Raw genomic sequence first — 23,194 nt, forward strand, 5'->3', positions numbered from 1 at the left:
CTTAAATATGATCAGAGAAGGATTACTGCCATTTGCTGATGGTTTTGGCCTTGGCCAGCCTTGATTTGTCCTGAAGGCAGCTGGCATTGGCTCTGTCAGACATGGGGTAAGCTTTTGACAACTTCTCAGAGAAACCAACCCTGTAAGCCCCCACCCTACTACCAAAACCTGGCCAAGCAAACCCAATTCACATGCTAAGGTGATGATTTTCCCTCTTTATTACTCTTTATTTTGTTCAACACAGCTATTATTAATTGCATATTTCTTAAATTTTTTACATTTTATGTAATTTTTTCAGTAAGTGCAATTTTTATATCTGAAATTCCAGAGGACCCAAGCACAAGCAGAATTTCACTATGATAGGTGTTGAATGACAAACAACCACTCTATCTCAAAATCAAATGAATGAAATGGTTTTATGTGTAATTATTATCTCATTCAGTACATATAAGGATAAATTGGCAACCCATTATGTATGAATCCTAATGACAATGAAAATATTGTCCAAGTTTTACGTGAATTTATTAAATTCTGATATTTCTCTTTTTTCTTTCTTTCTTTCTTTCTTTCTTTCTTTCTTTCTTTCTTTCTTTCTTTCTTTCTTTCTTTCTTTCTTTCTTTCTTTCTTTCTTTCTTTCTTTCTTTCTTTCTTTCTTTCTTTCTTTCTTTCTTTCTTTCTTTCGTTTAAGCTTTTCTTAGATCTAATTTTAACAGGAACCATAAAACTTTTTCCCCAGAAGTACTATTTGTTCAATAAGAGTGAATGAATGCACATCAAATCCTGCTGGCTCTGACAATAACCCTTAATGTGAGGTTTCAGTTAATAGTTTCAGATGTACCTGCCATCCAGAATATAAGGAGCCATGTAGTGAAATTGCCATAAATCACTGTGTGGCTGGACTGTGTCAGAGTGGATCACAATTCAGTGATCTCCCTGGAGAATTTAAGTGTCACAGCCTGACTAGTAAAAATCACTTTTGTCGTGAGGCATTTGGGTTTGTCAAAAAGAAATGTCTCAAGAATGTAAATATGGCATTTAAAAAAATTAAATATTCTCTTGCTAAATTTTCTTTATCTACTAAACTTATGAAGTATCTTTTGTATATCTGTAAGGAAAAAAAAAAGAAATAAAAATTTGCTTATTTCTTTTTGTAGGAAATGCTAAGTATTTTTAAGTACTCCAACTGAATCTGTTTTGATGAGAAACCTTATACATAACCAGATGTATAATATTAAAATTGAGCCCTGAATCCACTACCTTTTGTTCTTCAACTTAGTATAGTGATTTTTATAAGTACATGAGATTGCTCAAAGCCCAATAATCCATGCTGTAATACTTCAATAATTAATACAAAACACAGAAGTAAAAGGACACATAGGTTAAGACCTTTATTTCAAATCTATAAAGTTATGAATAATAATTTTTATTTCATCAAGGAAAAAAACCTGTTGGCTTTTCTATATTCATTATCTCTATTTTGGTGAAAGTCACACATGCAATAACTATAGATATATCTGTGCATAGCTGATACCATAATTGATCAACGTTTTCATTTTATTTCTTTATACTAATTTTTTATATTAGGTTTATGTAGTACTTCATTATGCAGATGTGAAGAGCTATTTACAAAGGCAAAATGAGAGACTTAAATTTTGAATGGCAATCAACAAAGAGGAAAACTTCAGCTGTGCAAGAATGTTGCACAGCTGGTGTTTAGGGTGGAATTGAAACATAGCTTAAAGTCACCTTTCTGCATCTACTGATTTAGAAATGAAAATGACTGCATGTATAGGGCAGCTTTAATATGCATTGCCTTGTATTTATGCCTCAAAGGGTTGTTCAACAAGCCAGAATTTGTAAAGTGCAGCATGTTCCAGCAATTTACCCTGATGGTCAGAAGCTGCTGTCTTCCTTCATGTAACAAGATGTTCAAAAGTTAAAAATTCTTCCAGATCAGGAGGTCTTCAGTCATGCCTTAAGAACAGGGTTTCCATTTCCTCTAGTTTAAAGACTAGGTCCACACAATACTGAACTTAGGAAATTTTGTAATTATTTATTATCGTCAACTGCACTTAATAAACACCATTAAAACTAGGTTATGTTTAGTTTTGAAAGCTATCATGGCATACAGTAGGAATGCAGATTTATTTGAACATCTTTGACCCAAGAGTCTTCCTCGTTGTCTAAAAATTTGACTAACACAATGTCAAATATGAGGAACCTCAATGGTACACTGGAAACTGTCATGGCAATACCTATGCTGCTGAAGCATGGCATTGCTTTATAAATATATTTTTAAATTAAATGTGAAGTTCAGATCTTCAGCCAGACTTAGCATCTAAGTTTGTAAGACACCGGAATTCATTATATTTAACTCACTGAATCAAATCTCTGGTTTAAGTCTTTAGTGGCTTTTCATGCTGCACTTGTTAAATTATAATAAATTGGTCTAGTCTATTTTGATCTTTGTTGCACTAAAAATATTTAGAAAATTTTTAAGTGTTCAGCTAATAGGAGACCAGAAAACTGTACTTCTTATGCGTTAGCTCACTAAGTTTTTATGACCAAACCAAAATGTCTAAAATTTGAAACTTTGTGTTTATATTCAGCATTTGGATACTAACTCCACACATATGGATTGATTTTGCAACTGTTTTATATCACATAGTTAAATATATTAATGTGGTTTGAAAAAGAATCAGTCTAACAAAGAATATTTTCTTGCAACTATTTATTGTGTATGTTCAAAAACAAAAGTTCTGTCATCAATGAAAATGATTATTATTTCCTTGATGCCCATTGTATTTTGAAGGGTTTTTATTATAATTTGAAGTACAGCTTTATCATTGACTTTATAATTATGACTTTGTTCCATTTAGAATTGTTTTGTATATGAAACTGAAACTTTCAAGGAAATTTGAATATTTTACGCTATTCTAAATAATATTTTAAAACATAACAGTACACATTTAATTGGTCTATCACTTGTCTGTTTTCTCAGATTAACTTTAATAAATTTCTTAAGTCTTCTGTTACTCTATTTTTCAACAGGTTTTACTGGTGAGTTATGTGAAGCTAATGTTGCTGCCTGCCTATCACAACCATGTGGGGCCTCCAGCATCTGTAAAGACACTGTGGGTGGCTATCTCTGTTTTTGTGCACCTGGATTTATAGGTAAGTTCATAGAAGTGCTGTTTAACATGTTTCAGTTAGTCCTAAACCAGAGAATAGAAGTTTGTTCAAAAGTAGCAATAGATAATTTAGCAGTGTGCCTCTGATTCAGGCAGAAACATCTTTTGCATCTTTTGTTTCCTGACACACAAAAGTACTTGGCTGAGTAAAAGTATTCAGCTGTAAAAAATACTGGCTACAAGGGACTATTTCCACTCCAATTACTCTTTATACTATTTTAGACATGGTGTTTGTCTTACACTGATGTGATTTAAACTCCCAGCCATACACAAGTTGGCCTTAATTTAACTCCATTGTGCTTTCTGTAATAATAAGGCTGCACTAACAAGGTCTCAACTGCCAAACATACATCCAAGGTCCTGGGCAGGTTTAAGTACTCATGTTTGCATCTACCCTGCAGACCATTGTCATTACACTGATTAGATTAAAATTATTTTGTCTATGTCAGCACACTGACATGGTATTTTCAGATACCAGTGTAAAAGAAAAAAAATCTTTCTAGATACATATACAGATATTTTTGATCAACTATATGGTGAAATAATCAAGGGCAGTAGGAATTCCCTGAGTGGCAGATCAGCTGTGCTACCCAGATCCATCCTGTCTAACTCCACGGATGTTGAGAGGGCTCCAAAAGCAGGAATAGGATGACACTAAAATCTCCCTCAATAGTCAAGGAGGACACAGAGAACCAGAGGAATTGAGATTTTGAGAAGACTGCATACCTCTTAACTTGCTGTTCTGATCTTTAAAACGAAGCCACAAATTAATACATTAATGGAAAAAAATACAATGGAGAAAGATCATATTATTTTATTTTTTTTCCTTGGAAACCATATTTACATTTGCAATGTTTTATGAAAACTCAAGGCTTTCTTGCCCTTAAAATATGAAAATATGCAAGTTTTTGTTTACATTTCTGAGGAATCTATAAAATTTTTGTTTAACATTATATTCATGCTGCTTTTTTCCTTTAATCAAAAAGAAATAAATTCCCCAAAGACAATATATGGTTCATTGTTAAAAGCTCCCTGTAACTAAGCTCAGTTATTTCATTTTGTTGTTGCTGCCTGTGCTGATGATTCACCCGTGGCATGTTCTAATGAAATTAATCCTCCACTTATTTTCAGGTCATAACTGTGAGATTGAAGTGGATGAGTGTCTTAGTGACCCTTGCCACAATGGAGCTACTTGTGTTGATCACCTGGATGCCTTCAGTTGCATCTGTCAGGATGGATTTGAAGGTAAAAAAAAAATCCAAAGAACGATAACTTTGTAAACGTACTCAGAGATTTACACAATTTTTTTAACATATCAGATGATATGCATGTATTCACATATGGGCGTCATATGAAGTCATAAACATGTCACTTAGAAGAAGCATATCTTGACTAAATTACCCATTTTCTTTTCATGATAGCACGCAACTAGGTGTTTTCTGCTAACTGGTGTCTTGGCTGTTGAAAATGGATCTGGTGTTCAGTGAATTCTGAAAATTGGAGATACTTTTTTCTGCAAGCTTTTAAAATATTTCGAAGCTTTAATATCCTCGAATTGAGAAAAAATCCAACTGTGTGGTAAAGGTTTAGATTTTGTCATATTTGTACAATTTATATGAAAAATTTATTAGCTTTGATAAGTGGGTGCATTAATAGCTGCAGCTATGCTTTCAGCTTAGATCAGGAATTTAAAGGGTATCCATTTTCTTTTTAAAGCTTCATTTTTAAAACATCATGGATATTTAATCATTAAAATACAAATCAATCCATAATTCAAATGTCGCAGTGCAAAATAGTAATTTCTACCACTCATCTATTCAGAAGAATTATCACTTGCATTTTTATTTCTTTATATGCTTTTAACTTGCCAAATCATGCAATTGATGCAATTTTTCAATTATTCTTCAAATGATAAAGAATTTGGTTCACTGAAAAATATTAGCAATGGAGTATTTTTATACTTTGAGTAGTTATGTAGGTTTTTTATAGTCTACATTGGAATAAATTTTCTTTTTGTCTATAACAGATTTCTTTTTCATAGTTTTTTGGGAGTACGTCTTTTGCCTTATCATGAACATAATAAGCATTTCCTCTCACACCACTGCAATGCTGTCTATTATACTACTGTAATAAGGTTTCTGTTCTTCTATATTTATATAATAAGAAAATTTTCTGCTTTAAGCCTTAGTTAACTGTTTGATTACTGTACTTTTAACATTTTTGAAAAATTAGTGAACAAATTAAGCATTCAGAAGATGAAAATCTGTCATAAACACCCAGATCTGAATATTAAAAGGGTGTCAAATAGATTCTGATATGTGAGTTATATTCAGTTAAAATAAATGTTGGTCCTTACCTAAAGGTGCCATGGAATAACTTCTTTCCCCTTTCCTTGATTCTATATTCATAGGTACAACTTGTGAAGCAAATATAAATGAATGTCAGTCTTCTCCTTGTCTTCATAATGCATCATGTGCAGACCTTATTGGTGGCTACAAATGTGTCTGTCTATCTGGTTTTACTGGTGAGTTGTTTTCATAGCAAACCTTTTTTTTCACAGCCAGGTAGTCCACAAAACATCCAATAAGACATTATTGACTAATTTGCTTGTGTTTTATTGTCATTTCTCTTTATCTGCCCTGGTCTAATGTTTAATTTGCATTCCAACTAACTGGAACACTGACTGCATCTGTAAACCTCATAGCACAAGATAAATTAGTCTGCATTTAAAAAGGCCTTCAAAGCTTGCACACTTAAGGAAGACTAGTTAGCATTTAGAAACTCAGAAATAAGTTGGTATGTATTTGTGGTTATAAGAACAAAATAGATGTTGAAATTAGTAGTGTGGCTGTTTGTTTGGCTGATGTACATTAGCTTATCTTCACAAGTTGCTTGAGATTTTTATGGTGCAAATTAATTTTTAGGTAAATTGGCACCTTATTTTTTAGTAAGTGTTCAAAACTTTCATCTTTTCAAAGGTGCAAGATGTGAAACAGATATAGATGAATGTGCTTCATTTCCCTGCAAGAATGGAGCCACCTGCATTGACCAACCTGGTAATTATTTCTGCCAATGTGTGGCTCCGTTTAAAGGTAATGAACACTAAGGGAGAGGGGAAAGCAAATATAATTAACTTTATAAGGCATTTCTATCACTTGTTTAAATGCATTTCAGTGTTCCCACAGCATTAATAATCCTTCACTTCCCCAAACAAAGCTTTCAATGTGACCAGCCATATATACGCCTTCAGCTTCAACTAAGGTAAAGGGAACATTGTTTATACATCTGCTAGGTGTGTTTCTTTATTAAACAAAATTGATACTTCAAAATCAGTTTGTTAACAGAATAAAATTGCTTATGTAGGTAATAGGAGGTCTGTACCCATTAAGATGCCATCACAAAGAATGGTTGATTTTCTACACAGTTTTCTCTCTAATTCTATTGGCATTCTCTACATTATTTTATCATTTTTAGAAAGCAATTTATAGCTATCTTGGAATCCAGAAACTGTGTGATTATTTCTTATGATGCTTTTAAAAGAAATACACTTAAATTGCAAAGTTATTGTGACAATTTTCATATAAATTTTTCATATAAATAAAATCTTCAGTAAAATTTAAACACTTACTGCTGAAATAATTTAAAGAAACAAATTGTGTGGTGTTCTTGAGCAAATATAGTTCAAGTGATAGTCTCAATTAAAAGCACCTATTGATTTGTAAATTAAATATAAACACATTTTTCCTCTAGCAGTTCAATATAATGATATTTACTTAGGATTCCAGAACAATCATTAAAAGACAATTTTCCTGGTATGTTGAGACAGCAGGACTTTTCCCCTATAGGGAAGATGGCTGAATAAAATTCATTTTCATGAGCTCATGAACAAACACTCATGCTTGTTCTTATTATTTTAATTAATGGTCAAAATTTAGATTGTCATTTTTGTTAGTTTTAATTTATGTTCTACTGAATAAAATCCAGTACAGTAACAAGTAAATGAATACTGCATTATCAGAATTGCCTCTGTGCAGGAAGATGTAAAATAATTTTCAGTACATGGTTAGAAATACTGGTCTCTTGAGTACATCTTGCAAAAGGAACTCGATTTCCAGCAGATTTTGGTATTCATTTAGATATTTAAGTAAGTAACTAAAAATTCAGAAAGTCACCCTTTCTGTAGTCATCCGTCAACAGACTAGCAGTGTCTCATATGCTTTATGGAAAAGGCAAGTCCTGCTGGCAAGACTCATAAAATGTAACTGAGATCCTCTGAGAACATTATAGGAGGAAGTAGTTAATGACCTGCTGTGCCACTGAGACACTCACAAGTCTGTAAGGCCAGATGGGATCCACCTGAGGGTACTGAGGAACTGCCAGAAGAGCTCAGCAAGACACTGTCCATCATTTGTCATCAGTTCTGGCTAACTGGGAAGGTCAAAAATGACTGGAGGTTGACCAGTGTGATGCTTATTCACAGGATGGGTTGGAAGGAGGGTTTGGGGAACTACAGGCTTGTCAGTCTGGCCTTGGTATCTGGCAAGGTTATGGAACAGATTATCTTGAGTGTGATCCCATGACACATACAGGACAACCAGGGGATCAGGCCCAGATGTGTGGGTTTAGGATAGACAGGTCCTGCTTGACCAGCCTGATCTTTTTTAACCAGATGACCCACCTGGTGAGTGACGTCAGGGCTGTGGATGTTTTCTACCTGTACTTTGTCAAAGCCTTTGATACTGTCTCCAAGAGCATACTTGTGGAGAAGCTGGTAATCCATGGCTAAGACAGGCCCACTCTTCACTGAGCTAAGAACTGGCTGGATGGCCAGGCTCAGAGAGTGGTGGTGTATGGAGTCACATCCATGTGATTGCCAGTCACTAGTGGGGCTGCCCAGGACTCAATATTGGGTCCAGTCCTGTTTAGTATCTTTGTGAATGATCTTTGTGAAGGGCCCAAAGGCACCCTCAATCACTTTGCAGATGACACCAAATTGGGTGGGATTGTTGATCTGTTGGAAGTTAGAAAGGCTAACTTCCAGAGGGATCAAGACAGGCTGGTTCAGTATGCCAAGGTCAGTGTTATGAAGTTCAATAAGACAAAGTGAAGGGTTCTACACAGAAACCCTATTTGTCCCTACAGGCTGTGGGTAGAGTGGCTGGAAAGCTGCCCAGCAGAAGAGAACCTGAGGTAGACAGAGTTTGAACATGAGCCAGTGTGTGCCCAGGTGGCTAAGAAGGGCAGTGAAATCCTGGCCTGTGCCAGCAATAGTGTGGCGAGCAGGACCAGGACAGGGATTGTCCCTCTGTACTTGGCACTGGCAGGCCGCACCTCAAATCCCGTGTCCAGTTCTTGGCCCCTCACTGCAAGAAAGACACTGAGGGGCTGGAGTGTGTGCACATGAGGGCAACAGAGCAGGTGAAGGTTCTGGAGCGTAAGTCATACCAGGAGGGGCTAAGGGAGCTGAGGTTGCTTAGCTTGCAGAGGAGGAGGCTCAGGGGTGATCATATCACTCTCTACAACTTCCTGAAAGGAGATTGTACCAAGGTGGGGGTTGGCCTCTTCTCCCAAGCAGACATCAACAGGACAAGAGATGAAGGAGGAAAGGTTCAGGTTTAACACCAGAAGAATGTTTTCACTGAAAGGGTGATTGAGCATTGGATAGGCTGTTCAGGGAAGTACCAATATTGCCATCCCAGGGGGTGTTCAAGAAAAGACTGGAAATGGCACTTGGTGCTGTGGTTTAATTGACAAGGTGGTGATTGGTCAGAGGTTGGACTCAATGACCTTGAAGGTCATTTAGGTCAAACCTAAATGATTCTATGACTCCATTCTATGATAATATTTTTGGTACTGGATGTCTGAGGCTGTTTACTTCTTTACAGCTTTAGTCAACACCTCCCAATATCAAACTCTTATACTGATTTTGTCTAGATTTATATGTGTATAAATAAAAGTAGATTAGGTTTATATGAAAACGCTACCCCTGTCTCACACCATCTGTTTATTTAGTGCTAAACTGCTGTAAATGTAGCCTTTAACAGATTCACAGTAAGCCAACATAATGTCTAGTTAAACTATGTTTTCTAATTGTCTGGATATATTCAGGGCATTTTAATGAACAGCTTTGTGTGCACTAATTACAGATTACAGAATCGCTTGATTAAGAAAGTACATGCATAATGTTAATGGCAAAAATTATATAGGAGCACTGTTTTGGTTTTGAGTATTTTCATAGATTTTCTTGCTTCTGATATTCTTAGTGGAAAACAATAAATGCTGTATTATGAATGCTGTCATTTACTTGGAAAGCAATCTGAAGATATATATCCATAGAATATTGCAATGATTTGATTGTTCCATCACAAAATCTGACTTGAAGGGCATGCACTTTTATTAGGAACATAAATCAGGAACATGTACCCGTTGATCAGGAGATGTACAGTAGATGCCCACTATATAGAATGTGGAAATAAGGAATGATGATTCAGAGCATGATTTGGGCATTTGTGTGCATTCATACAAAAGATTGTCAGATTAAGCTAGTAATTGATTCTATATATAGAAACTGGTTTACATACATTTATCTTGCTTTTGGTTTTATTTCCTTGACTATTTTTATTTGTTTATTTTAACAAGGAAGATTTTGACCAGAAAGTTTTGATTTTTTTCTTTTTTCTTCCCTTCATTTCCTCATGATTTTTAAGCAAATTTTTGCTTTCTTCCCATTTCAAGTCTTCTGAGTGCAAGATAGCTGCTATTCATTTTTTACGTGTGGCAAACTTTATAATATCCTGAATTGATACTTTTATATTTTAAAAACTTTAATAAAAGTTTTGTATAAATATGAAAATTAATCAGAAATTTAATTAAGGTATTACTGTGTACTCACAGTTTCGGGTATTTTTCTTGGGAGGAGCAGTGGGTTTCTTTGTTTGGTTTTTTCAAAGCACAGATTTGTCTGCTTAGAAAAAATGCTTTTAACTCATTCCATTGGGTTGCATAGAATAATGGAAGTCATCAAAGGCTTCTAAGAAAATTGATACTTGGGCAGTGATATATAGCTAAATTTTTCATCACTTAACTCTACAAGTCTGATATGTGAATGAAGTTCTACTTCTCCTGTGGGCACCAACTCTTTTTTTAGAAAATCCAATTTTCATAATGTGAATGGAGAGTTATATCTTCTGATGCTCCTGGTGTAACCCTAACAAAACTAATGCATTCCTCTCTACCAGTGTTCCCCTGAGAGAAGATTTCCTCCCAGGCAGTGTAGATCATGGTCTTTCTATAAATTCTAGTATTTCATTGGAATTTTTGTCCCTGAAATTACTACCTTTGACTTTCCAAATGTTCAGACTAACAGCTGGAGGGTACTAGCAGTCCACCTATGCGTAATTCAAGAGAAAACTGAATGAATCTATAAGACTTTCAGATATGATATAACAACCTTGTCAACATCTAATAATGTTCTAATTACTAAATATGATAGCTGAAGTATTTTCATCCTATTTCAGCCAAGTTCCTTGTCCTCGTGGAGTTGAAAATTGATTTTCTGTTTTCCAAAATTATTAAGTTTTACCTGTGGTCCTGATATGGTACACAATAATGAACTTAATATTCCCTGTACTTTTACATCATAATTCTTTTGACCTTGATTTGGAGAAGCTCAAGATTTGACTAACAGAAGAAAATCCATACCTTATTATGTTATTAATCTGGTAAGAGAAAGAGATTCCTGTGTAATACCACAGAAATCCTAAAAGTTACTGAGCCCCTCTGAGCCTGTGCTGTGACTAAGGTAAACAGAGAAAAAATATGGCATCTAGGTCTGCATAATATGCTTTTGCCATTTATAATAGCTACCTATGGCAGAAGTACTGTATGTGTTTGTGAATGTGTTTTAATTAATCAAACATGACAATGCACTTATAAAAGTCCAGTTCTTTGTTTCTGTTGGCTTTCAGCAGTGTTCTGCCACTAAGATGTTTAGTACAAGTCATTATCACACCTCATGCTTTAAAGCTGAAATGGCTGTGCTGCCACTTAAATACACTGCAATGTGATGTTCTTTACATATAAGGCTTATCCTTAATATGTCTGGTACAGTTGCTTCTGCTTGGTTGTAATATATTAGTACCTGAAAATATACATTTCAGAAATTACTCCACTTCCACCTGTTTTGCGTCATAAATGAAGTACAAAAGTGATAGTCGTGTATATCAGAAATTTTTTGTCAGTGGACATTCTGAAGTTCTTCAGAAACAGAGGAGAGCAAGCTGTTGCTTTTGCTGCTGACAAGCAACTGGAACTGGGAGAAGGAAGGAAGATAAACTTAATTTGGATGCTAGAAAAATAAAATATTTTAATATTCTTAATATTATTAAGAGTTTGATTCCATTAGAGTGTCCTAGCTGGGAAGCTATTATACTAACTTTTCTATTATGATATTGATTCTAAAATTGAAGTCTTTCTATAAATCAATCACAGTTATTAGAGAATTGATGTTAAGTCCTTGGGCAGAGAGCAGAAAGAGTGAGAAACATGATGAGGCTGTATCTTATTTAGGGGTCCTAACAACTTCACAGAAGGTAGAATGAAAGCTCCCATAGCTCTGTCAGAAAACACTGAGATGTCCCATTAAAAATTCAAATATATTCAAAACCACTGCAATTAATAAAGCTATAGCTTTGTCTATATTCCTATCCATGCTGTTTTTTATTGGTGGTTTTAGTGTTTTGTAAGAACATTGAGGATACTCAAATATTCTTTTAACTGTCAAGTTCATAGTAATTTATGGAACCTTATTGTTCAGAGCTTTGAAATGCCAACATTTTTAAGCCACATCAACGAAGTTACTCACAACTGTTAGACAACAGATCTCACTGAGAATGTAGCAGAGCGAGTTTGCCCCTGTATCAGGCAAGCTGCTTTTCAGCATTCTTATCATGCACAAGGTGAATGATCTCACTACAGTTTCTAGACCAGCTCATTTTTACAGAGGATAAAGTAAAATTTAAAAGGCTGGTTTTTTCTTCTTTGCTATTATTGATAACTAAGAGCAGATCTTGCAGTCCCACACCAGGACTGCAAATTTCCTCCGTTTTCTACACTTGTATTTAAGGCAAAGGTGAAGCTAACAGTATTTCTGTGAGACATGGACTGAGTCAGTAATCTGCTCTTCCCAAAGAAAGCTCAGGAAGGAAGAAAGCATTAAAATTCTAGTTTCAATTAGAGACTGTATATTGAATATGTGATAGTCCTATGAGAGTTGGCATGATTTTTTTTTTTTTAAAAAAAAAAGAAAAACAGCCAGTTGTTTAGTAACTTGTTTTTAATAAATGGAGCAAAGATTTTTATTGTTTGATCCAAATTATTTACATGACTCATTTAAAAAACTGCACTGTATGTATTTTGTCTGGATGTTGCTAATAGGTATGACCTTTTAAACCAAATATACGCAATTGTAGAGGAAAATTGAAATTCAGTTCTGAGGAAATGTCTACTTATTTCTTGCAGCCTTAATGACACGTCTCCAAATGTGTTCCAATTAAGATCAAAGCAAAAATGGTAATTGACCATCAAACATGTTGCAAAAGAAAGTAAACTAGTAAGAAAGGCAACTCAGCAGAAAGAAAAAGCTTAAGTCTATCAAAAAACAAGAGTAATAATGAAGATTTCATCACAGGACACTCTACTATGAGAACAGCTAATTACAAAACAGATAATAAGTAAGAAACGTAAGTGCTCATGAAGGCAAAAAGCTGGAGTAGAGATAATGGAGCAATTACTTTTCCAGTCTCATAGGCCAAACCTCAGTCTTTCCTGTGCCAAGCCCCATGCAAACAGGCAGGTTTGCAAGACCTCTGGCTCTTACTAGCATAACTGTGTGTTAGACCATAAACCACTATACTCTGTTCAACATCAGGTTTTATCTTGTTTTGCCACTCTCTTGACACTGAACAGCCAAATAAAATTTTATTAAGGGGAAAAAATGAAACTGATGCATAGATACATGAAGGGCAGTCTGCATCACATAGGAGCTTTCTGAGGGAAGAGAAGCAGAGTGTCCATATTTGGGCTATATTACCAAGAAAACATGCATTGCCTTTGAACAATAAAGGATATGTAATGCCTGAATGGAAATAAGTATGAGCTGGGACTTGCTTTTGGCTCATTTATGAAGTCACTGCAGGATTTTGGAATTTTTTTCTGATATTTCTATTCCATTTTGTATTGTTCCTAAAAGCTGTCATCTAAATGAATACTCTCATCTGCTTCTGTCTCCAAAATGAAACAATTCAGAGAGAAAGCCTTTTTCCTAGCCATTTCTAGTATCTATTTAGGGGCATTTGGGTATGTTAGATATCCACAAGGGTCTGGCAGTTATGCCAAGGTCTGTAGGAGAGCTGTGGCCTTTCAGAACAGCACTGAGAACACAAAGGCATCTCTAAAAATCATGCTTGCTTAACTCTGTCCATACATATCCAGCAAGGTAAGTGCTGCAGTTTCAGCTCTGCTTTTAGTTTGCAACTTGGGACACATCTTGATCCACAAGAAAAATTCTCTAAGCCTGTACAGCCATGAGTAATCTGGGAATACTTCATGTGTAAATCCAGTCACCTACAACTGTTAAGGGGTTTGAATTTCCTCAGTCATTCTGTGAGAATGGTGTTCAAGATCTCTATTTGGAAAGCAGATTTAAGTTATGGAGATGATACAAGTTCGATTCATTGCAAATGGAAATCTGGCCCTTATTTTTCCAGAAAGTATGTGCAAATCACCATTTTTAAAGGCTTAAAACATGGTTACCTTTTCCAGGGCTGCCCTGCAAATTATGAAGGCATTGCTGCTCCTCAAAGATCAGTTTACTGAATTTCAGAGGGGTTTTTTGACTATTAATGCAAATGTTTTTAGCTTCATTTTTCTACATAGTGAGCCTATTTATGGCATAGGGTCATCTGCCAATACAGAAACTAAAAGTAATAAAATTATAATCTTGGTATCAAATGCTATAAATAATATCTGTCTAATCACTCGAATTTTAAGAAAATGAAAATGTGATCTTGGAGCAAAGAGTTTGACCATCAGAACTAAAGGCAGCTATTATTGCAATTCATTATTGACATCCACAAGTCCTAAGTCATAAGGAAAACATAAGTTTGATATAAGATTTCTGTAAGTTTTCCACACCTAATATTAATTTCAGTTGAATGCTACTGCAGATAAAATAAATAATGAAAAGAAAAGCATTCCCATATATTTCAGTCTGAAATAGATTTTTACTAATTGTTTTCCTTTGTGGAATTCTTTTGATTTCTGAGAAAGAGTGAAGCATGTTTTTATGTGAAATGTGAAATTCACAAAAGTGGATACAGATATATCTTCATGGTTTATACATTATAAGCTTGCATATTTTGAAGAAAAAACTGCATCTAAATAATATATTCAACTTCTGCTTTCTTCTATTTTTACAGAAATTTATACAGGTATGGAGCAATAATATATACATCTCTGTGTGACCTTCATTCTAAAATTTGTGATGTGGGTCTTTCTCATACTCTATTTTAGCACTGTTGCATGCTCTGCATTATCATATATAATTAAGAAAATGTATTTTTACTTGAAAAGTGCTAAGTATTTTTTCTTCAAATATTCTTCCATTAAAAATAAAAAAGTATATGATTTTCAATTAGTATGGATTTCAGAGAAAATGTCTTTTCATTGTTTATACACAGAATCTCAAAGCAATTCCTTTAATGGAAAGTATAATTTGGATTCCAAAGAAAAGAATGGATTTCCTATAAACTTGAAGCATAAGAAAACACTTGTTAAGTTTTTAAAATATTATAATACTCAGTTTAATTTCAAGTAATATAAAAATATGCATGCTTCACTTATTTTTCTATTTCCTACCCATTTTCAGGGTACTTTTGGGGATTTTTATTTACTTTTATTAGCCTTTAATCATCTCAGTTGTGGAAATGTTTTCTTATGTCCCATAGCAGATCAAGGCAAGCAGGCAGTTTTTAAAATAATGGCAAGCTTAGAGGTACGTCTAAGCTCCTCAAAGTTTTGAACTTTTAGTAGAGACAATTTTATCTTTAACAATAAGACATTTAATATTTACAGTTGCAAGGAACTCAGATTTTAGATATCGAACTTCTTGCTCATTAGTGTTCCTGGGATTCTATGGCCAGTCTATGAAAGCCTTTGGGAACAAGAGCTACTGAGCTGTGTAAAGGTGATGAAAACAAAACCACATATTTCTCTGAAGTGATCAAATAACTTTTGAATTAAAGTTTTTGTATCCTCTCATTTTAAAAGGATAATCTTGGGAAAACCAGTAAGTTTCATATAGACTGGGGGCAGGGATGTCTTTACATAACTTTTAGCGCCTTTGAACACTTTATTTCCCATAACTAAATATATTTTTATTTTTATTGTAAAGAATTCAATTTGTCTAATTTGTCTTCGAAAAGAGTAGTGATTAATTTCAGTGTTAGAAGAGTCTTTCAGCTCTGTTGTTTAAAGGTAAGTTAAAAAGGTCTGAAACATTGCCATTGCAGTAATGTTGTGACCACAAAACCACAGTGCTGGTGCTGCTACCTGCTTGCTAGTTCTTGAAAGTTTCTTGTCCTCATGAATGCGCATTTAACACCATTACCAGACTTCTTGTTATAATTTAGGAAATTGCCATCCAAATGACACACTTGTTTTTCTGGTAGATATTTTATTTCACTATATTGTCATAATTGTACCATCAGTCTGAAATGAGATGCATTTTGCAGGCCATACTTTTACAGCAAAATGCTGAATTTGAAAACTGCTGTCAGATTTCATTCCATAAAATGTTAGTAGCAAATGTTTTATTTATTAGAATATTTTCCTAAAAAATGACAACATTGAAGAGATGTCACTTTTGATTATAGGAAACTTCAATACTGCACATCAAAACATTTCATGTACACCTTTATGCTGAGCAAATAAAACAAATAAATATCAATAGTTTCACATAAAGAAATAGAATTTTATATCAGGCAATTTATTTTCTATGTAATTTTTATTAATTAGGCTTTTGACTTTTAGCAAGAGCCTTAAAAGGACAGTCTATTTCAGCAAAATAAAATCTTTTTTCAGTGTCCATTTATGGTATTTAGAAATTCTACCCTAGAAGTATTATAAGAAAATACAATAGAAAAGGAAACTCATTAATACCAGCTGAATGAAATTTCTAAACATGCAATATGCTTCTTACTCCTAAACAAAAAAAGAGACTCTTTTCCAAATAAACTATTAATGTTTCGATATACAGTATGCTCACAGGCAAGCGTACTATATGTTATTAGTATATGCTTAAATGTAGATAAATATGTATAATACTTACTGTAATATAGTGTGCAACTGTAAAGGAAATTGTCCTTCAGCTGGCTGTTTAATTTAATTATTTGTGCATATACTTCTGAGGTTTGTTCAAGTTTATTCTAATAGAGACATCTTTAGTTGCCCATTAAAGACAATCTATTATTGCAATCAATAAAATGTAGCCAAGAATTAAACAAGCGAAAAGATTAAATCTGTCTAAAGGAAATAAGCAGAGTTGTGAAGACTACCTGAACTTATTAATTAATTAATGAACTTCTGTGATGGATTCTTTCACATTTCATCTGTTGGACATTCTCTTTTTTTTCATTAAACTGTTTAATGAACATTACCTCTTTACTCTGAATTTAAAAATTCTGATACATCAGGGAGAGAAGACAGTTTATAAACTGTTTTCTTGGCATAGCATTCCTTTCTGTCAACAATCATGGACCTGCTGTTTCACAAACTTTTCAGATCAAGTGAGAAGTTTTGTGTTTAGAACAAAATAGATGTATTGAAATCAATCAGCTACAGTAAAACATTTGTACAAAAATATTTGTACAGAAATTCTTTAACAAATATTTAGAAGAGAGAGAAAATGCTTAAAACATAAAAACTGCTTTAAGATTAAGCTATTTTTATTTTAAAAATTAACTTACAGCCTGTTTGCTCTTTTATTTATCCTTAATTATACATCCTTTTTACAGCTTTGTAAAAAATGCTGGTATGAGAGCAACAGCAGCAAGTGAACTTGTTTTGCAAGTGTGCAACTGCTACTGCCTACTCCTATCCAACTTACTCCCATCCACCTTTAATTTTTGTGTGAATATGCATTTTCAAAAAAAATTCTACATTAACTCATCCACTTTTATTTTCTTGTTTTCTTGCTTCTTGTATTGATTAGCATTAATAATTAATTACTTAACAAAAATTTATTAAGATAATATCAACAGTTGTGATTCTCTGAGTAAGGGAATAGTCTTATTACTCTCAAGACTGATAGTTAAAAAACTAATTGATTCAGGGAGAAGAACTGAGTGAGATGGACAGAGCCTTATTATTTTTTTTATCCTTTTGTTTTACCAATCATCCAGTTAGAATGGGAATAAAACTTTTACCATTTCTGAAAGTAGCAGACAAAAAGATTTTTCATGCAATGTTATGCATGAAAGCTGGGTGGGAGAAAAAGATATTGACTATCTAATTAAAGGGTGGTGAATATTGTTTGAAACAAGGCACTAAAAAGATTATAATATTAATAGCAACTAACATCATTCTATGTGGCTTAGCCTGATTTGGTAAACTTCTTTATGGCCATATTTTCATTTACCATTCTTTATAAATTTCAGGTTAATTTTTTTTTTCACTCTATTATAATTATAATGAAAGAAGAAATTTGTTTTCCCTAAATCCTTAAAAAGGGGGAAAATCTATTTTTTGTCAGGAAATAGTTTTGGTGTAATTTCAAATCTACTCAAATTTCACTGAAATTCATACCCTTCTGGGGAGCTACCTTGAGGAAGATTCATGCTCCTGTTTGCAGAACACCATGGGAGGAAGGAGGAGAGTGAGCTCCTCTCCATGCACCCTGGTTTAGTTTCCATGCGGCCAGGGGAAGGGCCTGGTGAATAAGAATAGGCTACACGGGAGCAGTGATTACAAAAAGAAAGGTGAATAAATTTTTCTTAGGCTCCCTGAAGGGAGAAAGCCTGATATCCACAGCAGCAGGATGGGAGGAGAAGATCAGGGTAGGAAGAGGATACACTCAGGCATGGGGAGAAAGAGACTCTGTAGCTGTGCAGGCCGGAAGAGGATTCCTTCTGGTTACTTGGATAAGGGGTTTTATCTGGAAAGCCAAGTAAGCTGTCTGAGTGTGACACATGCATCCTCACCACTACCACTAAAACAAAGCAATGGTTGACAGATAACACAGTTCTCTGAGGGAGAGTGGTACCAGGTGACCAGACGTGATCTTGGATGAGGTTTATTTCCATGTCAGAGATCTTAATATGGGGAAGAGATTACCAGAGTTTGGCTGATTACCAGAGCTTCCTTGCTTTTGCTGCTTGTCCATGACAGTACCGATGACAATTCCAGCAGATACCCAGAGCATATCAAAGGTGACTAGGGGACTCCACCAGCAGGGGCACAAACTGTGGGGGCCCAGATAGAGTTATCCCAGAACTATCCCAGGAAGATAAGCATCCTGGGGGTTAACATCTGATTAATGTCACAGGCAAAACTTCATTGACATATCACTCAAGTAGATCAAGCAGAGTGGAATGGCAACCATTTAAAGAAATGTACACATTTCTTCTACAGATAGCTTGATCAAAAAAAGTTTATGAAGTCATCTTTAGGAAACAGGAAAAAATACTTAGGAACATTAGCTCTCCTTGGGATATTACCACACTGACTTCTGCTGAAAAGACAATGTGGAAAGACACAAATAATTGATCATACTGAAATTTTTTTAAGCAACTGCAGGGTAAGAAAACTAGGGGAGATATTTATCTGTATTCTATATTTGTGAATAAGCAGGAGGAAGTTTGGGATGTAAAGGTAGGAAACAGCTCTGGCAATAATGGCAGTGAGATGATAGAGTTCATAATCTTGAGAGAAATGCAAAATTCAAGTAGCATAATAATGATTCCAAACTTCAGTGAGCTGGTTTTCATTAGCTCAGAAATCTGTTTGGCAAGCTCCCATTAGAGATTGCACTGAAGGGAAAAAGGATTTGTCTTGAGCCCACTGATTTATCTTAAAAGACCATTCCCTCAAAGCACAGTTCTTTCCAATGTGCAGGAACTCAAGCAGCTGAAAAACAGATAAATGGGGTCCTGAATGAGTGTAAAGAGAAAAGGAAGTGCACAGAAGGTAGATGCAAAGGTAAAGCTTCCTCTCCAGGTAAAGAAAATTAAGAACTGCATTACTGGATCATCTGTCATTTCCATTTAGGATTGTGAGCCATGTGTTAAGCTTATTTGTGTTATTCCACTTTAGGAATCAGCAGGGTTTTCACTCATGTCAAGCTGTTGTGATATAAATATGGAAACTTGAGGGCAAAATCTCAATGAGCCATATGGCTTCTTTTGCTGTGCAATTTCATGAATTCCAGATCTGAAAGTGCTGGCTGTCTTTAGCAGGATCATCCTGCATCAGAGAGATCATAAGCATAAAGACAGGGAACAACTTGTGTTGCTTTTTCCTCTTTTGTCAGGATCATTACTGGGGTCAAGGGGTTGTTGGATTTTTTTTAACCTAAGTTCTGTTCCTACTTATTGTACTTGTTATTAAAAGCATTTAGAATTCAGCCCTTAAATGACCATCTTACAGTAAGCAGTCAGCTCACCTACAATCCTGCTGACATTTTGGACAGTGTTTGTTTCATTATTATGAAGGCTTCTGGCAGGAGCTGTGGCCTGTGGGGGGTCTGTACTGGCACAGCCAGAAGTGTCAGGGTCAAAGAGCTGTCATGGACTAACCACAGCTCCCATTCCCCATCCCCCTATGCTATTCATGGGTAAGGAGGAGGTAGAGGAGTCTGAAGCGAAGGAGTGAGGTTGAATTTGGGAAGAAAAGAGGGGTGGAGAAAGGTGGTTTTATCCTTGTGTTTGCTGTTTACAATCCTGTGCTACTTTTAATTGGCAGTTAATTCAATCAGTTTTCTTCAAGTTGCTTCTATTTTGTCCATGACACTGCCCATCACTGGATTAAGGTTACAGCCTGTCTGAGGTTTTTGGGATGGAGAGAAACTGCTGCAGAAAGGAATGGCTGGACAACCACAGTGGAAGCAAGGGCACTGGTGAAGTGCAGAAGGCTTGGAGCACAGGAAACACTTGGAAGATCCACTAGAAAGCATGGGATAGACACAGCTTTAGTAGTAATGGAGAGGCTTCAGAGGGATTCAGAGGGGCTTGTGTACAGTTTTTTACAGCCCTGAGAGTCACTAAGCACTGTCGGAAAGTAAGCCTGAAAGAACAGACTTGCCTTCAGCAGCACTGACTGAAAATGCAGGCAGATTTACAAACCTAAACCCATTTGATATCAGTTGTCTCTGCCACCCTCATTTCCATTATCAGCACTGGAAAACATGAAACAGTTTTTTATGTTCTAAAAAATTAAGGCCTCGATTTATAGGACCTTTAAATCTCTTTTTATCTAATTATTGTAAATTAAAGATTTAGATGAGGGCATTTGTGACCCAAGATCCACAATCACACAATTCTTTGGGTAGGCCAAATAAATGTACATAATCTGCTATATAAGAGTGTTAGTAAGGAAAGAGTACAATGGGACTGTGTGAGATTTTCTATTGTAAGGAATTTTTATAAATAAAGGAGGCCTTCACTCATGATTAAATAAGTGCATATTTTCAGTAAAATAACTTGTGTTCAGTCATGGATGGTAAACAGAAGTATTATACAATATTACATATATTTAATTCATGTTCACTATTGTAGGTTAATGTATGAACAATTCACATGGTAGTTGTGAGAACAGGTTATCAAGACAAAATAGCAGCAAGCTTCAATCAAAATTCATATACTGTTTTTAAATACATTCTAAAAAAATTCATTTTTGAGCTGTTCAAAGCACAAGGGTTAAGAGAAAAGATGGAAGAATACCTATCTATCAAAACCTGTGAGATAGCTATTAGATTTTAAAATGTATTGTATCATATAAAGTAATATAAACAAAATATAAATTGTCTTTTTTTTTTAATGATACCAAGAAAATAGATGTTTCTGCATGGTAATATACATAGATGTACCTCTGAGACCCTCCTACTCAATTTTAACCAGAGTTATAAAGAAAATAAAGCTCATAATAGATAGCAGCTGCAGGGATATATTCATTAGTTTAACACTGACAGCTTTGCCGTTTTCTTTTTCAGGTTTGAACTGTGAGTTTAGGCCTTGTGAGGCCAGCAATCCCTGTGAGAATGGAGCTGTGTGCATAGAAGAAATGAATTTGGACGTTTTCCCCCTTGGATTCCACTGCCAGTGTGTGAAGGGCTTTGCAGGTCCACGCTGTGAGATCAATGTCAATGAGTGCAGCTCTAACCCTTGCCTCCATGGATACTGCTATGACAGTGAGTTCAGTCTGGTTACTCACTTTAATGTAGGGTAGTCTTTCTCTTGAAGTGTCTGTAGCTGCTGAGCTGCTCTGGGGAGAACAGTGGATAATTTACTGAAATTTAGCTTGTCTGAAGCTTCACAGCCTGTACCAGAAGGATTATTTTTGCCAAAATGCCTCAACTCCAGGCACTGGTGTTTTTGTTCAGGGGGTCAGAATTGTAGCTAATGAGAAATTTTAATGAGATTTGTGCTGTCTCCTTTGATACCTAAATTAACCAAAAACATCTTACATTGCGCATTTTAAGGAGAGAATATTCAGGTGCTGAAAAAGAGCTCATGGAGCACTTAGGTATTATATGTCATAATTCTAATAAGTGAAAAAATTCTGTTTAATTTTAAACTAATGTAAAAGTGTGTACCTGTTTACCTTCTGCATGTAACTGTGTAACTTACTCCTTCATTGCAAGATGTACTGAAGGGTTTTAAAAGCAACTTGATTACCCTACTATATTCTGTCTGTATTGGCAGGCCAAGTTTAGTATAGAGTACTTATTTGAAAGTTTTATAGGGCTCTTGATATCTACCTGACACTTTCTATACTTGTTAAAAAGAAAAAAAAACTAAAAAGAAATAGTAGTAATCTTCAGAGGATCTTAAAATGCTGACTGGAAAGCTGAAAAACATCTGAAGGTCATGTAGTCAACGCCGTACTAAGCTAGACTATTTAACAGTGATAGAACAGGTCAGTTCAGGGGTTTTTCTATCTGAGTTTTGAAAGCCTTCAAAGAGGGACAGAAATTTCACAAACTCTTTGGGACAGTGTATTGTTGTATTGCGCTAAATAGTTTATTTAGTTGTTGTTTTGCACTGGGTGATTGGAAATTTGTACTGAGTATTTTATGTCACGTAGATTGTTATTTCTCTTCTCCCGTCACATGGTCTTTACCTCATCCACCTCTCTGCTACACCCCCGGTGGTCTGGCCCCTGGTTACCCCTCCCCTCGCCCCTCCTCAACGGTATCCCATTGGCTGCGGTCCTGAGGGGATGGGGGCGGGGGAAGAGGTCCCCTGAAAGAATGTCACGCCCTCTTTTCCACCTGGAAGGTAGCCAGAACCTGAAGTGTCTCTTCCCAAGCCAATAAACAGGACACTCGTTCCCACATGGAGAAGAGTATTTCTCATCTTTTGCTTTCGTCCATGTAAGACCGTGTGGGCCAGGGTCCATAGCTAGCCGGAGTGGACTCAAACAACAGCCCAAGAGACACGGATTCTTACAGTGCGTTCCACCGATTACCTACTTTGGCAATTCTCACACTCTTCCAGTCCCATCCAAATCTCCCAAGCTGCAACTTTTGTCCATTGCCTCATAATACCTCCTAGCACTAGTAGGGGATTTCAGTTCTGTCATTTGTGCAAGTATCCTTGAAGTTATTGTCAAATAGCCCTCTCACTATGAACACTTCCCCAAAGGTCTAATACTAAGCAAGCCTGCTCAACTTTTCCACATAGGGTCCACACTTTAAGCACTGAGTAACCATGTTTGTCTGCTTCTACAT

At 35.4% G+C, this 23,194-nt stretch overlaps 1 protein-coding gene across 1 annotated transcript in view; it reads left to right on the plus strand.

Moving 5' to 3' along the window:
- The window catches only part of EYS (eyes shut homolog), a 703,292-nt gene that overhangs the window by 207,562 nt on the left and 472,536 nt on the right, over positions 1-23,194 (plus strand). The window contains exons 14-18 of the mRNA XM_030944777.1: positions 3,053-3,175; positions 4,324-4,437; positions 5,603-5,716; positions 6,171-6,284; positions 21,455-21,652. Of these exons, the coding sequence (XP_030800637.1) occupies positions 3,053-3,175; positions 4,324-4,437; positions 5,603-5,716; positions 6,171-6,284; positions 21,455-21,652 (663 nt within the window). The remainder of the gene's footprint in view (positions 1-3,052; positions 3,176-4,323; positions 4,438-5,602; positions 5,717-6,170; positions 6,285-21,454; positions 21,653-23,194) is intronic.

This window comes from Camarhynchus parvulus, chromosome 3 (genome assembly GCF_901933205.1).
Source record: "Camarhynchus parvulus chromosome 3, STF_HiC, whole genome shotgun sequence".
Classification (NCBI taxonomy): Eukaryota; Metazoa; Chordata; class Aves; order Passeriformes; family Thraupidae; genus Camarhynchus; species Camarhynchus parvulus.